The 16,505-nt window shown below is 47.9% G+C and overlaps 1 protein-coding gene across 1 annotated transcript in view; it reads left to right on the top strand.

Moving 5' to 3' along the window:
• Positions 1-1,004: 1,004 nt before the first annotated feature.
• Positions 1,005-16,505, top strand: part of SLC4A11 (solute carrier family 4 member 11) — a 97,319-nt gene continuing 81,818 nt past the window's right edge. The window contains 1 exon segment of the mRNA XM_083185923.1: positions 1,005-1,157. Coding sequence (XP_083042049.1) covers positions 1,121-1,157 — 37 coding nt within the window. The 5' untranslated portion in view covers positions 1,005-1,120.

Here is a 16,505-nt window from a genome sequence, read left to right on the forward strand (position 1 = left end):
CAGGCAGTAGGACCGGAGCCCTCCCCTCTCCTCAGGGCTGTATACCAGGCAGTAGGACCGGAGCCCCTCCTCTCCTCTGGGCTGTATACCAGGCAATAGGACCCATGCCCCCCCTCTGGGCTGTATACCAGGCAGTAGGACCGGTGCCCCCCCCTCTGGACTGTATACCAGGCAGTAGGACAGGTGCCCCCTCCTCAGGGTTGTATACCAGGCAGTAGGACCGGTGCCCCCCCCTCTGGGCTGTATACCAGGCAGTAGGACCGGTGCCCCCCTCGCTCTGGGCTGTATACCAGGCAGTAGGACCGGTGCCCCCCCTCGCTCTGGGCTGTATGCCCCCCTCGCTCTGGGCTGTATACCAGGCAGTAGGACCGGTGCTCCCCTCAGGGCTTTATACCAGGCAGTAGGACCGGTGCCCCCCCCTCGCTCTGGGCTGTATAGCAGGCAGTAGGACCAGTGCACCCCCCTCGCTCTGGGCTGTATAGCAGGCAGTAGGACCGGTGCACCCCCCTCGCTCTGGGCTGTATAGCAGGCAGTCGGACCGGTGCCCCCCCCCTCGCTCTGGGCTGTATAGCAGGCAGTAGGACCAGTGCACCCCCCTCGCTCTGGGCTGTATAACAGGCAGTCGGACCGGTGCCCCCTTGCTCTGGGCTGTATAGCAGGCAGTCGGACCTGTGCCCCCCTTGCTCTGGGCTGTATAGCAGGCAGTAGGACCGGTGCCCCCCTTGCTCTGGGCTGTATAGCAGGCAGTAGGACCAGTGCACCCCCCTCGCTCTGGGCTGTATAGCAGGCAGTAGGACCGGTGCACCCCCCTCGCTCTGGGCTGTATACCAGGCAGTAGGACCGGTGCACCCCCCTCGCTCTGGGCTGTGCGGTGCCCCCTCCCGAGTCCCCAGTCTCCGGGCGGCACACACACACACACACACACACACAGGCGGCTCCGGGTGGCGGGGGGAGGGTGAGCCGGGGGAGGGGCGGGGGAGCCGGGGGAGGGAGGAGGGGGAGAGCTGGGTTTGGCTGATGAGCGGATCCTCCTGCGAAAGAAAAAAAAAAAAACTTAAAAGTAAGAAGATGGTGAAGATGGGGTGAGAGCGCGAGAGAGCGGGCGCAGCGGGCGGCAGAGATGGCAGCGAGACGGGTGTTCCACCTCCAGCCATGCGGTGAGTGTGAGTGCGGGGCCCCGGGCCCCTTCCGCCCGCCGTGCCGGGGCTCCTGCTGCTGCCGGGATGAGAGTCTCCTATTGCATCAGATTCCAGCCCAAGTCACTGGCATGTACCGGGAGCCCCACAGCACACATGTGTCACTGGCATGTACCGGGAGCCCCACAGCACACATGTGTCACTGGCATGTACCGGGAGCCCCACAGCACACATGTGTCACTGACATGTACCGGGAGCCCCACAGCACACATGTGTCACTGGCATGTACCGGGAGCCCCACAGCACACATGTGTCACTGGCATGTACCGGGAGCCCCACAGCACACATGTGTCACTGGCATGTACCGGGAGCCCCACAGCACACATGTGTCACTGGCATGTACCGGGAGCCCCACAGCACACATGTGTCACTGGCATGTACAGGGAGCCCCACAGCACACATGTGTCACTGGCATGTACCGGGAGCCCCACAGCACACATGTGTCACTGGCATGTACCAGGAGCCCCACAGCACACATGTGTCACTGGCATGTACCGGGAGCCCTACAGCACACATCTGTCACTGCCATGTAGCATGGGTGTATCTTGTAGAGTATTACACATGTAACATGTGTTGGAGGTATAAAGTATTACCAGTACATGTATGTAGCATGTGTTGGAGGTAATGGTATAGTCTGTATAAAGTATTACCAGTACCTGTATGTAGCATGTGTTGAAAGTAAGGGGATAGTCTGTATATAATATGACCAGTACATGTATGTAGCTAGTGTTGGAGGTAAGGGTATAGTCTGCATTAATTATACATACACTACATGTATGTAAATGGCATGTAGGATTAGCTGAGACTAAAAGTTAGGGTATAGTTTACATACAGTAAAGGTATATGTATTTAGCATGTCTTGGATGTCCAGGGGATTATTTTACAGGAAATATTAGCAGTTCATACATGTAACACACATGTAGTATGTGCCAGGGGCTGGGACTGATTGTGTACTGTATTAGCGGTGTATGTATGTAGCGGGCATGCAGTATGTGCCATGACTGACAGTACTGGGATGGTATACATACTGTATTATACGTATATGTGTGTAACGCTTGCTGGAGATTATGGCATGACATTAGCAGTGCAAATATGTAGTGTGTGGGGTGCACTGGCATAATCTGCACACACGGGTACCGCAGACTGTTACTGGAAGCATGTGCTGGATGTGTATACTGCGTTCCCCCACACATGCCCTGTGTATGTGGTCTTCATACCGCGGGATGCTGTATACAGTATATAGTAGTGTATGTGTATATGTCTGTAGTTACAGAATGCATGCCCTGTGTATGTGGTCTTCATACCGCGGGATGCTGTATACAGTATATAGTAGTGTATGTGTATATGTCTGTAGTTACAGAATGCATGCCCTGTGTATGTGGTCTTCATACCGCGGGATGCTGTATACAGTATATAGTAGTGTATGTGTATATGTCTGTAGTTACAGAATGCATGCCCTGTGTATGTGGTCTTCATACCGCGGGATGCTGTATACAGTATATAGTAGTGTATGTGTATATGTCTGTAGTTACAGAATGCATGCCCTGTGTATGTGGTCTTCATACCGCGGGATGCTGTATACAGTATATAGTAGTGTATGTGTATATGTCTGTAGTTACAGAATGCATGCCCTGTGTATGTGGTCTTCATACCGCGGGATGCTGTATACAGTATATAGTAGTGTATGTGTATATGTCTGTAGTTACAGAATGCATGCCCTCGTTGTGCACTGGAATCTGCTTCTTGTTATCATAGATCATGTTTCCTGGTTCCGTGCCCTGTGCCCGTGACCAATCGGTGGGTCAATGCATAGATATTCTGTGCCCATCAGTCAGTGCATAGATATTCTGTGCCCATCAGTCAGTGGGTCAGTGCATAGATATTCTGTGCCCATCAGTCAGTGCATAGATATTCTGTGCCCATCAGTCAGTGGGTCAGTGCATAGATATTCTGTGCCCATCAGTCAGTGGGTCAGTGCATAGATATTCTGTGCCCATCAGTCAGTGCATAGATATTCTGTGCCCATCAGTCAGTGCATAGATATTCTGTGCCCATCAGTCAGTGGGTCAGTGCATAGATATTCTGTGCCCATCAGTCAGTGCATAGATATTCTGTGCCCATCAGTCAGTGGGTCAGTGCATAGATATTCTGTGCCCATCAGTCAGTGCATAGATATTCTGTGCCCATCACTCAGTGGGTCAGTGCATAGATATTCTGTGCCCATCACTCAGTGGGTCAGTGCATAGATATTCTGTGCCCATCACTCAGTGGGTCAGTGCATAGATATTCTGTGCCCATCACTCAGTGGGTCAGTGCATAGATATTCTGTGCCCATCACTCAGTGGGTCAGTGCATAGATATTCTGTGCCCATCGGTCAGTGCATAGATATTCTGTGCCCATCGGTCAGTGCATAGATATTCTGTGCCCATTAGTCGGTGGGTCAGTGCATAGATATTCTGTGCCCATCGGTCAGTGCATAGATATTCTGTGCCCATCAGCCAGTGGGTCAGTGCATAGATATTCTGTGCCCATCAGTCAGTGGGTCAGTGTATAGATATTCTGTGCCCATCGGTCAGTGCATAGATATTCTGTGCCCATCAGCCAGTGGGTCAGTGCATAGATATTCTGTGCCCATCGGTCAGTGCATAGATCTTCTGTGCCCATCACTCAGTGGGTCAGTGCATAGATATTCTGTGCCCATCAGTCAGTGCATAGATCTTCTGTGCCCATCGGTCAGTGCATAGATATTCTGTGCCCATCAGCCAGTGGGTCAGTGCATAGATTCTGTGCCCGTGAGCTCCATCAGGAGCGATTCTGTATTTGTGTGACCTTGTTTCTGTGGTTGTGCGGCAGCCAGATAGTAATACTCGAATCCGTATCCTTTGCCCTTATCAGCATTAGATTCCGTGGATGGGAACATCTCGTTGAGTCATACATCTATGTCTTGTGCTGGTATTGCCACAGCAGCATATTACACAGCCCCAGCAATCCCTCGCTGCTGGACGGAATATTCTAGTGCCAGTTATGAATACCAAGCTGCTTATAATGCACAGGTGTGGGACCTGTTATCCGGAATGCGCTGTTCTGGATGAGAGCTCTTTCTGCAATGTGAAACTTTAAAATGAGCTAAATTGCCCCTGGCATTCCCTTCCTCGTTATATTATTAAGAATAATGCAGATTTCCTCCAGGAACCAGCTGGGTCAGAGATTGTGCAAATAGCGCCCATTATCTATCTCCCAGGAGGTGATGGGTGGCAGCATTAGAGGGATGGAGTCGCCAGCCTCTATATAATTGTGTCAACGTTTTCTGAGTTGACCTTATGCATGTTGAAAGTACAGTAGGCAAGTGCAAGATATGGGCGGGAGGTTATAGTTGTATTAACGTATATACAGTGGGTACCCCTGAGAGATGCCAGCAATGTCTTTGCCAGGGTACTGTACGAGCGTGTGATGGTCTGGGGAGATGGGCACCACAGGGTGAGCGCAATATCTCTCCATGACCTTTGTGTGCTGCTATGTGGTAAAGTTGGCAGAACTTAGAATGTACTAGGTCTGTTTACACGTGTGCCGAGGTCGCGAGCCTGTAGATGTATTTTTTAAATGAGCGATATGTTATCTAATTTCTGTCCAGTGTGCAGGGAAAGTGATATTTCCTGTTACAGACATTGACTTGTAAGGAAGAGCTGCCAAAGAGGATCCAACGTAAACATGTTTGTCACATGTTTGAGAGGGTGGGGGTGTAGGGTCAGGGTCCCCAGGGGGAAACCTTTCATGGTCCGTGCATGCTAAGAGGCTAAGGCATGGGTCCTCAAACTGCGGCCCTCCAGATGTTGTGAAACTACAAATCCCAGCATGCCTTGCCACAGTTTTAACACTCCCTTATAGCAAAACTGTGGCAAGGCATGCTGGGATTTGTAGCTTCACAACATCTGGTGGGCCGCAGTTTGAGGACCCATGGGCTAAGGTGTTAAAATCTGTACTGGACAGCTGTATAGATCAGGTGTATCAAGCCTCGCTCATACCGACCGATCTGATTGTCAGACGCCATTAAAGTTGGGTGCACTTTAAACGGAGGTGTATCGACACATCTGGCCGTATGTGTGGGCAGCCCGCCGACTGACTTTACACCCCCTGTAATGACCGCTGACACAGCTGGACTGGGCAAGCTTAAATTCCTGCCAAGCTGTGACGTAAGGGCGGCATATTGATTGGCCGAACGGTAAAAACTGCGTATAATTGCCTGAATCGGCGGTTCTGACGACATGACGGCGGGCCTGCTGACATGTCGTCCTTGCATGTACCCAACATTAGAAGCTTATTATTCAATAGGGGCAGCTTCTCCGCTCTCTCTCCAAGTTTTGATAAATATCCTAAATGATTGTTATTATTTTTTATTGATATAACTCTTTTGTCCTTCTTGGAGTTGTAGTCCAGCCTTAATGGGACACTGGAAAAATGTTTTCCTGGGCTATTCCGTAGCTTTTAAAATGTAAAGCGCCTGTCTCCTTAATCACCGCTCTATACCCCATAGTGCTGAACTCCAGCGTCCCCTGTGGATGAAACAGAAATAGAACACAATTTGCAAACAACATACATTGGGCTTGGCCCTGAGCCAGTAATAGTGACAGTGATGCTTGTGCACATACTTGTGTTCTGCATGTGGTGGTATGTGGTACCTTTTTTAGGGTGCGCTTTTGACATGATTTGTCAAAGAGTATTCTGCTTTAATCCAGAAAAGTAGCCCTGGACAATTAGGAACCAGAACAGACTGGCCAGAGATGGGGCTCCTAGCACGTTCGTCCCCATTTCTGATAAACTTTACCAGACAGACAGGAAAATCAGAATCTTTACTGCAGCCATGCACAGCTCGGCAGTGCAATCTGTCCTCCCCGTCCAGCGAGCTTCTACTGGAAACCCGTTCGGTAGGTACATTGTCTGCGATCTCTGCAGACTGGCTGCAGTTGATCAATTGGTTTGCAGCTTCAGATACAGACCTGTTGGGTGTATCTGGTGGGTGTTCACATTCGTTTTAACATTATATAATTTGTTTTTTTTATTTATCTGGCAGTAACTGACCAGTTCCATTAGTTGCAGCGACACTGCTGTAGTGTTGCTATTCCCTGGAGAAATAATCATAGTGCATATATATTACACTGCATATTCCTGCGACAGTATATGGGACATTGTGGATATCGCTGAAGAAAGAATTCCGTCTCTGGAACGTTGGGACACAAACGCTGACTCATCCATTTCACAGGCTCCCTCAGTGCCAGCACTGGCTTCAGGATGCTATTTACTATTGCATGAGAGCTTCTGGGCAAGTCCCTGTTTACGGAGGAATGACAGCGAGAGACTGATTATTTGCATTTCCCCTGCCATGCAAATTCATGGCCGGCTTACAGCATATAGGTTGTGGTTAGAGGTGAGGTACATACAGGTATGCATATATAGGGCGCAGACCTGTAAGGGACCGTGACCTGTGGTAGCGCGATTCTCCTGAATGCCAGGTACTGTGCAATTTGGCCACTTTTCACCCAATTGAATTTGATTACTATGATTGGATGGGATGTCGCCCATAACAACTAATGAGATTCTACTTGAATAGGTAACATCTGATTGGTTGCTGTCATCCCATCTCCAATAGAACTTGGGAATTCAATTTTCCTAAACTTTTTAACTTAAAAAGGAAGAGGGAAGGAATTGCTCTTAGCAACCAATGCGGATCTAGATTCTATTCTTTTTGAGACTGTATTATATATCTGATAGCTACAATGTGATTTGTCACTATAATCGTCCCCTGTAATTGTAGTATTATTATTTATATATTCTTATTTTTGTATTTATTTTTTAGATTTTAGTAAATCGATCTTCACTAGTCTCTGCTGATTTGGAAGCCCAGTCCTGATTTACAGGAATTTGCTGTTTTTGAGTTTTTGTATCCAGTAGGTAAGATTTATCATGCTTATAGATAGCTAAAGTACCAGCCAAATGGCCCCTAACTGTCATGAAAAACCACAAGCGGACAGTTGGGGGCCACTACTTCATTTCTCTCCCACTTTAACGGTTGGTGCATCTGCTCCCACAGAGTGTAACATGGTCCTTAGGAGCTGATTGGTTGGTACTTTATCTCTCTTAAGTACATCTGCTCTTACAGCCTGTGACATGACGGTTAGGAGCTAATTGACGGGTACTTTGTCTTTTCCCACTTTTACATTTTAAAGCTTAGTAAATCTGCTTCCACGGCCTCTACCATGGCAGTTAGGAGCTAATTAGTTTTTTTTAATGTGTCTCCAAGTTTTGATAAAAACCCCACAATAAGCCTGCTAAAGTGATAAAGTGAGAGGTTACAACAAACCACCAATCAATCAGTTTTCAAACAGCTGATTGGCTGGTGCATTATCACCTCCCACTTTATCATCACTGTACCAGGCTTAATACATCTGCCCCAATGTCTCTTATGTCCTCAGGCCCTGCAGCCTTAGGGGACTAGTCAGTTGTTATCTTGCCCGCTGGTAGTTATTCCATTACCTCTGCCGGGGAGCACGCTTACATTATTTCTGTTTTTCATTTCCTGTAGTGGCAGACAGAAATGTGCGAAACGTGACCCTTTGTGCCACCCGAACGGTACTTTTTGTGTCATCCCCAGAACTTTAGGGTGCGTTAAAACAATTTGCACCCAAGTTGAAATGCCAACTGGCCCCCTAGTCAGAGATGGGGCTCCCTCCACATCATCAGTCACCAGTCTGTACCCAGGAGGACGGCGCGCTGTACCAATCGCATTACTAGCGGTCTGACACATTCGTCTGAATGATATAATCATTGCATCCTAATTGTTTGCCAAATCTCATTACCGCCTGGACAAGTTTGTTATGGAGCCGTCTCAGTCTTGTCCTACGAAGGACGTTTTCTCTGCTTGTGGGAAATGATTCTGTGTCCTCATCACACAGGCGGCTACGGCAGTAATGACGGCGTTGCCACCAAACTTTTGTGGAACTATTTAAAAAAATTAGAAAAATAATGCGATGGGTTTACTGAAGGAGAACATTGTCCGTCGTCAGCATAATCACTTAATTAAGTTATGCTGTGACTTCAAACATCTTCCGCCGCTCCTCTTGATACAGGGGGGGGGGGTCCGCTTGTTCTGTAGGCTGTGAGCTGACGTTAAGGGTTAATAATTGGTTTATTTACAGACTAGTGATGATCAGGCTGTTGTTGTTGATCTGTTGGGATTTAATTCTCCATTGTTGCAATGGGTTGCAGGTACCGATAGACGTCCAGTTTTGCAAAATATGCACCTTTTCCTGTCATTACTGGTTAGGGTGTACATGGGGTATAAATAGTGGCATATAAATTGTGGGTAGGGAAGCGTATAGATTATGGGTATGGTGTGTTTATAATGGGTCGTTCCTGTATGCTGGTCCTGCCTTGCCACAATTGTGAGAGCCGCAATGGTTACACAATAGAGTTCAGTATTATTATTATTTTATTTATAAGGCGCCACAAGTGTTTTGCAGCGCCGTACAAAGGAACAGTACAGGGAGACAAAAACTTAACATTACAGTAAATAACAGAAATAGAGTACAGGTAAAATTAATGCCACGGTTCAATACACATTACAGCTTAAGTGTAAGTAGTACGGACTCGACCAACGTACTACTAGGGGCTGGTGGCCAAAGATGGTCACTGAGTGATTGAGTTTGGGAGAGTGTGAAGAGAAGAGGGCTTAGACGGCAGGAGGGAAGAGGGCCCACCTTTGATCGAGCGTCAGCATTTTAAACATGTCTGTATTTTGATCGGCAGTCATTGGTGGGTGGCGTTTTGACCATCTATGTTTTGGCTGTAGGTAAATTGACTGCATCGCGATTAAAATGAGCATAATTTAGTATAGGCTGGGACATGAAAGAGAAGCAGCCATGAATTGTGTATGGGACAGACCGGATTTACCTGCTGCTAATCTGCAGATTTATCCTACGCAGTGATCTGTGACTGTCTGTAACTTGGGGACATGTGCATATCTCCCAACATGACCCTCTCCAGGAGGGACACCATGCTCTGCTCCTGGACTTTCCTCCTAATTAATGATTGCCATCACCTGTGGTGCAGCACCTTTCTTATTAGTTAACCTGTTCAAAAACAGCTGATGGCAATCGTACATGAAGAGGAAAGTCCAGGAGCAGAGCATAGTGTCCCTCCTGGCCATGGGTCATGTTGGGAGGAATGCATAAGCCAGGATGCCTTGTACCTGAGGAGTTGGGAATGAAGATGGGATAGATAGTCCGATTGTTATTGCTGACCGGGCCAATGGATTGTTGGGTGACTTGTAGAGATGTTCAGACTTTTAACATACCCTGTAAATCATTGGCCCTTATTCAGATCTGATCGCAGTACAAACTTGGTCTCAAAATGGGCAAAACCATGTGCACTGCAGGTGGGGCAGATGTAACGTGCAGAGAGCGTTAAATTTGGGTGGGGTGTGTTGAAATTGCAGTGTAAACCTAATGCAGCCAGTATTTACCCTGCACAGAAACAAAATAACTCACACAGATCTAACTCCACGTTATTTAGCCTCCAGGCAGTCCCAGTGCCTGATGAGACCTAGTAGTTCTCACTTTGTGCATGTGTAATGAGTGCACGTGCATAATAAAGAGCCGCTCATTACATATGCGCAAATGTAATGAGCGGCTCATTAGTATGCACGTGTACTCATTACATATGCGCAAAGTGAGAACTACTAGTTCTCATCAGGCACTGGGACTGCCTGTACCCTGCATGGACCCCCGCTGCCTCCCCGCTGCCCTGCATCCCCGTGCAGGTAAGTACAAGGGGAGGGGAGGTGGGGGCACAGGGCAGGTACGGGGGTTAGGCACTCTTTACACTTGGGGGGGGGGGAGGGATTAGGCACTCTTTACACTTGGGGGGGGGGGGGGTTAGGCACTCTACATTTTACACGGTTCACTGCAGTGGGAATGGTACTTAAATGGTATTTAAAATTGTAATCTGCTGCAGTGGGAATGCTAATACCGTTTTAAATACCATTTAAGATTACCAGTACTTTAAACTGGTCTGCAGTGGGAAAGCAGCATCAGTGTGCTCTGGAAAGTTTTTTACCCAAACATTACACTAACAAGTGAAGTCTGCCTTAGTCCTGCAAATTTGCGTAATGGGTTTAAAGCATTTTATTCCAGGAAGAGTCTGTAAGATTGTTCTCCTAAAGATATTTTGCAGCCTGTTGACAGATTCTGGTGTCCCGCGGGGGTCTGAATCCCAAGTGAGCGTCTGTAATAGCACACAGTGTGTCTGCGTGTTACACTTACCTGCCTGACATGCTCACCTGGTGACCATGGTAACCGTCCCTGAAGACGGCGGCCTATGAAGCTTTCTATCACATATTATTTTCTTACATCATGGAGTCACACTTTGCTGTATTTTCAGAATTCTCACCCCCAGCCAGAATGCCCTGGTGGGAATTCATTGAGGCATGTGCTGTCGTATAAGAAAATGAATCCAATACTCTGTGCGAGACACTCTGGGGCAATTCACCCTGGAGAAAGCGCCCTGCCCACATGCGCATTAAGCCAATATGCTGTGAGCATTATTGAAGACTTAGCTCATCTTGACTTTGAGTGTTCCTTGGTTTTCATGATGAAGCTCTTTCGTATGAAGAGGGCTAAGTGCGCGGGCCATCTAAAGACAGTGGATTGCCCCAATCATTAGTGTGAGGGCGTGGGTTTAACATTCCTTTCTTACAATGTGGAGGACATTAGTGCAATTCCTTGTCATGTTTGGAGTTTGTATGTTCTCCCCGTGTTTGTACAGGTGTTCTGCCAAGCTCCAAAAAAAACTTACTGGTAGGATTGATTGGCTTCTTCCAAAAAATTGGCAATAGTGTGTATGCGCCCGTTTAATAGGGGATATAGTGGGGTATATGTATGAAGCAGTGATAAGGGAGAAGTGAGCCAGAGGAGGAGTGGCCCATGGCAACCAATCAGCTGCTCTAATTTTATATTATGCAAATGATAGATGTTACTGCAGTGCTGATTGGTTGCCATGGGCCACTTCTCCTCTGGCAACCAATCAGCTGCTCTATATAATGTTATATTATGCAAATGATAGATGTTAGCTGATTGGTTGCCATGGGCCACTTCTCCTCTGGCTCTCTTCTCACTGCTTCATACATCTACCCCTGTGTTCTGAGCCGTGGAAGGAGATAAGGTAGCATCCAGTCATCTCCTAACTGGCATTTTCCAATAATAATCTGGTTGCTAATTGCAACATCCCCATCTTCAATAGAACTCTCATTTTAGTAAATATAGCCCTACTAGACGTTCTGACCATCTTTTCTATTCATTTTGTCGCTAGAACATTTATTACATGGTTTCTCAGGCTATGCGCCTTCAGACATCTTTAATCTGGAAGCACGCCTTCTTGTGACTTTTTTACTGCATACGTGGCTACTACGGTGCCAGTGGCTTTATATGGTGCCTACATGTTACACAGAACTTTCCAGAAAGTACTTCTTATTTAGCACCCTCTAGAACCTTTCTTGGCTAACCTTGACACTCTAGCTGTTGTTGAACTACACATCCCAGCATGCTCTGCATCAGATTTGGCATGGCCAAAATAGTTTCTGAAGCAGAGCATGCTGGGATGTGTAGTTTTAAAAACATCTGGAGTGTCCAGGTCAGCCATCGAGGCTCTAGAAGATATTAGACAGGATTCTGATTGTTTGCAATAGCAACCAATCATAGAATACACATCCAGTGTCTTTCCCATTGTCCGCCCCTGTAACACACTGGCACAGCGTATGGTCACGGTGCCCCCTGAGCTGATGCAGCAATAACAGGGAGGTGAATTGGAGTTTCTTATAAACAGAGCGCCCATTCATCCGGCCGGCCGGCTGCAGCAATAAAGGGGTCTCAGTTCCCCTGGACGGCAAACACCTAGCCACCAAACGAGGCCACGGGTTTGTGTGTTCGCTGCAGTTGCAAACACTCGCTCCGGGCCCGACATTCTGTGGTGATCTCCCTCACTGCAGCCATTCTGATGTTTCTGTGTATCATCCCACGTATTTATCTGTGCGCTTTATGTGTACAATAATAGGTGTCGTGTGTCCCCCCCCCCCCCCCCCCTTAGTATAAGAATCTGGGGGGGGGGGGACACGACACACACCTGCAGAAATCCCCAGCAATGGTGCACGTGTGGCCTTTACCGTCTGTCACGGACTACAGGCTGCAGCATTTCAACACCGGTAATCCACTATTTATTCAATTGTCTTGTTATTGGTCCCACAATTGGTCATATATTTTAGGCCTGATTCAGAATAATTGTTTTGCTCGAACGTTGAACCTTAAGACGTTTTCTGCCTGGAAAAAAAAAAATATATATATATATATATATATATATATATATATATATATATATATATATATATATATATATATATATATATATATATATATATACACACACACACACTTATGTATTATCTGGGCCCCCATGTTAAATGCACCCCATTTTTTCATACCCCTACTATCCAACTACGCATGGAGTTGATTTTATATAGTGTGGCGAGTCACCATGCCCGAAGCATGGCGAGCAGACGCGGTCTCACAACATACTCACCTGATCCCCTGGCCGTCCACAGTGTTCCCTGGTGTCCGTGACGGTCATCGGATTCCTCTTTAGTGGCATCCCCCATCCCAAGGATGCATTGCACGGGTGGTAAAGGTGAGGGAGAACGGGTGGGAACAAAAAAAAACAACCCAAAACCCGATATATTCTGAAAACCTAATTTTTTTTTTTTTTTTTATATTTTGGTTTTGGGATTCCTGTACTTTGTTTTTTATCTTGGATGGAGATGGCCGAAAAGGGGGTACGCACATGCACATATTCACCCATGCGCAAACCCCAAACGTCGGACAGGGGAGCAAATTCGGGCCGCTACGAGCTGGTCTGAATTGCCCCCTTTGTGTGTACATCTAGAACAAATGTGTTCTCTACAGGACCGATGTTTGTTTTGTACTAACTTGGGGGTAGCTTTTAACGGGCGCACTCCTTGAAAGGGCGTGGCCAGCAAAGAATGGTGCTTGTCCCCAATTTGTCACTCTTGGGGACAAGCCCAGCACGTCTGTGCTCTACCCTGAATGGGCATGGATGCGCACAGCATCTGTTTTCCCTGCTGGCATGTGATAGGCTGCGTTAGCAGGACGGCCTGATTAGTTCAGGGCCCATTTCACCACTTTACAACCGTGCAGGGTGCAGCGCCGTGCCGGAACAGCCAAACGTGACCACTAGATTTATTGAGCGAGAATGTGTAAAGTACCAGCCAATCAGGTCCTGTCATTTTTTGAACACTGCCCATAACATGGCAGTTAGGAGTTATTATATACTAATGTATCTGTTAGCAGTCATAGGCCTGTATTTACTGAGATGGGAGTTCTAGTTCTATTGGGGCACACAAAACGTTTCCAGATAAGTGCCCTTGTGCGTTGTGTGAGGACTGTGCGGCGGAGAGTGGGTACGTGCCCACCATCCTATGCCAGGCATGACGTGCTGTGTAACTGGGCAGCTGGGAGGGCATTGTATACATGATTGCAGTGTAGTCTTGTGTCCTTTTTGTGGATCCGTCACTGCAGGCTTGCCGGCCTTTGTAATAACGGGAAGTGTGGTATAAACATCAGAGGAAGCATGCTGGGAGATGTAGTTCCACAACAGCTAGAGATGTGCATGCATAATATATGTGTGTACTGCAATGTAAGTGTGCTTGAGCTGAATCCACCCGCTGGCAGCCGTGGCAGAGCCCAAACCTTGTCACCATTGTGTAGGAGGAAGGGAAAGTCACCCGGGCATGTGCATAGATGTCAGGTGTGTGCATAGGGTCAGAGATGGCAGGCTCTGGTGCACACACAGGATGTGTTCTGTGCCCATGGGCCGCACTACGCCCGTGTCTCCTAGGTGTATACAGACTGGGGCAGCAGCTTGTGCCATGGCTGATGCTGATATCCTGGATTTATCGGTGGGACTAGTCTGACGTTTCTGGGCGCACACACAACATCTTTACACCTCTCTACTGTATCTCTCTCTAAGGTTTGATACCTCTCCCATCTGGTGCCAAGCAGTATAGAATGGCAGCCTGGCACTTTATCATTCAGGGAGGTGTCACATTAGGGATTCGGGGCCAGATGCACCAACCAATCAGCTCCTACCTGCCATGTTACAGGCTGGGTTTGAAAAATGTCAGACAGGAGCTGATTGGCTGGTTGTTTATCACTCTCATTATTATCACTTTTGAAGCTTAGTGCATCTGACCCTCGGTCTTAAGGTTGACACGTGTAGCCCCCCCCCCCCCCCGCCACGTCCACCTACCTGCTCTTTGCTGATACCTCCACCTGCCTGCTCCACTGTATCCTCTCGCCGAAGGACGCTTTTTCAATCCTGAAACCCTGAATTGATAAAAATAGCCTGGGATTGGCCTCCCTAGTGATGTCCATCAAAGATTGTACCATCGATGTCAATGGTTTATAACTATTGCGCAAACCACAGCCATGGTGATGGCTTTTCTCTGTATCGGTGCCTCGGGATACGGTTATTAGGTCTACAGTTATTAGTTCAACAGTTATTAGGTTGACATGCTCAAAGGTCGACATAGGACACGGTCGACACAAGCATTAGGTTGACATGTGTTTTTTTTGAGCCGACATGTGTCGACAGGCAGTATTTAATGACCTACCATCCACTAGGGCTTGGTGGGAGAATAAAATAGTGCCCGAAGCATTGCGAGTGAAGCAGTGTGCTTTATCCTGTGCCCATGTCAACTGTGTCGACATTTGGGTCAAAACAGTGAAAAACTCCATGTCGACCTAGACCCATGTCGACCAATTTATGGTCAACCAAATGATCTATACCCAGTGCCTCCCATTGATGACATCCCACATGCAATCACTCACTGGCCATCCCTAGTGAATATAAATATATTGTTTTGCATGCAGGGCAACAACTGTCTGCTTTTGCATGCAGCCCACCCCTTCCGGGCAGCTCCCATTTTTACACAGCCATTTAGTTTTGAGTTTGGACACTGCCCAGCCAAATCTCTCTGCACATGTTACATCTGCCCCATCTGCAGCGCAGCCTGGTATTACCAAGGTGCACAGTCACTTTCTCTCTTTTTGGCTTTGCTTCTAACCCAGAATAATCCCCTGTGTGCTTTGTGCATATCTGCTCCGTCCAGTGAAACCCAGCACAGGAAGTGTTGCATCTTTAAATAGCCCAGCTCTGTATGCTGTGGTGTGCTGCTGATTTGCAGAGAGAACGGAGTGCTGTGGGCCCGGTGCACGTGTAGTAGAACCAGAGAGACGGGGGAACAGAAAAGGGTTATGTCAAAGGGAAGCTGACAGGAAGATCCGGCCTCCATAACCTCAGCAGGCAGCACGACCCTGACATCTGGGGTGTCAAAACAATCCTGTCATCTGTCATCCCTGTGTGCTGTGTTGTGGCACTACACATCCCAGCATGCATTGCCATAGTTTTAGCATTGCCTTATAGCAAAACTGTGGCAAGGCATAATGTGACTTGTAGTTTTACAACAGCTGGATGGGCCATAGTTTGCCCATGCCTGGCATAGGGGCACCCAGGGTGTTTCCGTGGCAGAATGAAGAACCTCCAACCTTGCTATATAATCTGTCCCGTCCCATTAAGACGGATCTATAATTTATTTACAGTGCATGCTCGAGAACTGATCAGGCTGGCAGGGCATGCTGGCGTTTGTAGTCCCAGCTGGTTAGAAAACGTCATCCCAGACCGCTGGGCACACAATGAGCCACATTGTCTCCCAAGACTGTCATGTTCCATGGAGGTAACCCATCTCTCTGTGCACTGTGGCTAATTACAGGCCCCACGCGAGATGTACTGAAATAGATCTGTGTCCTCCACACACCCCAATTACACTATACCGCCGCACTGACCCGCATTGCGCGCTGCCCTGCCCTGCAAGGGCCGAGCGCCCATTTCTTGGTCATTTTGCAGCTGTCCGTTTATCGACACCTTGATCTAATTACCGGCCACATCTGCACAATGTATATTTTTATCTTTACTTACTCGCAGCTACACTCACGCCCGAGCACGGCCCTTATATTGCAGGACCCCCTGCGGGCGCTCCTGTTTTTTGTGGCTGCAGATCAAGCCCCCCTTCTCTCCTCCTCCTCCTCACACCCCTCTGTGTTGTAGTTCTGGAACTTATCCGCGCAGGGAACTGGTGTCAGAGCATAAAACTAGCTGTGAAGTAATCCTTTTGGGTCAACTAGTGAGGTCAC

The sequence above is a fragment of the Crinia signifera genome, chromosome 1 (genome assembly GCF_055691185.1).
Source record: "Crinia signifera chromosome 1, ASM5569118v1, whole genome shotgun sequence".
NCBI classification, from domain to species: domain Eukaryota; kingdom Metazoa; phylum Chordata; class Amphibia; order Anura; family Myobatrachidae; genus Crinia; species Crinia signifera.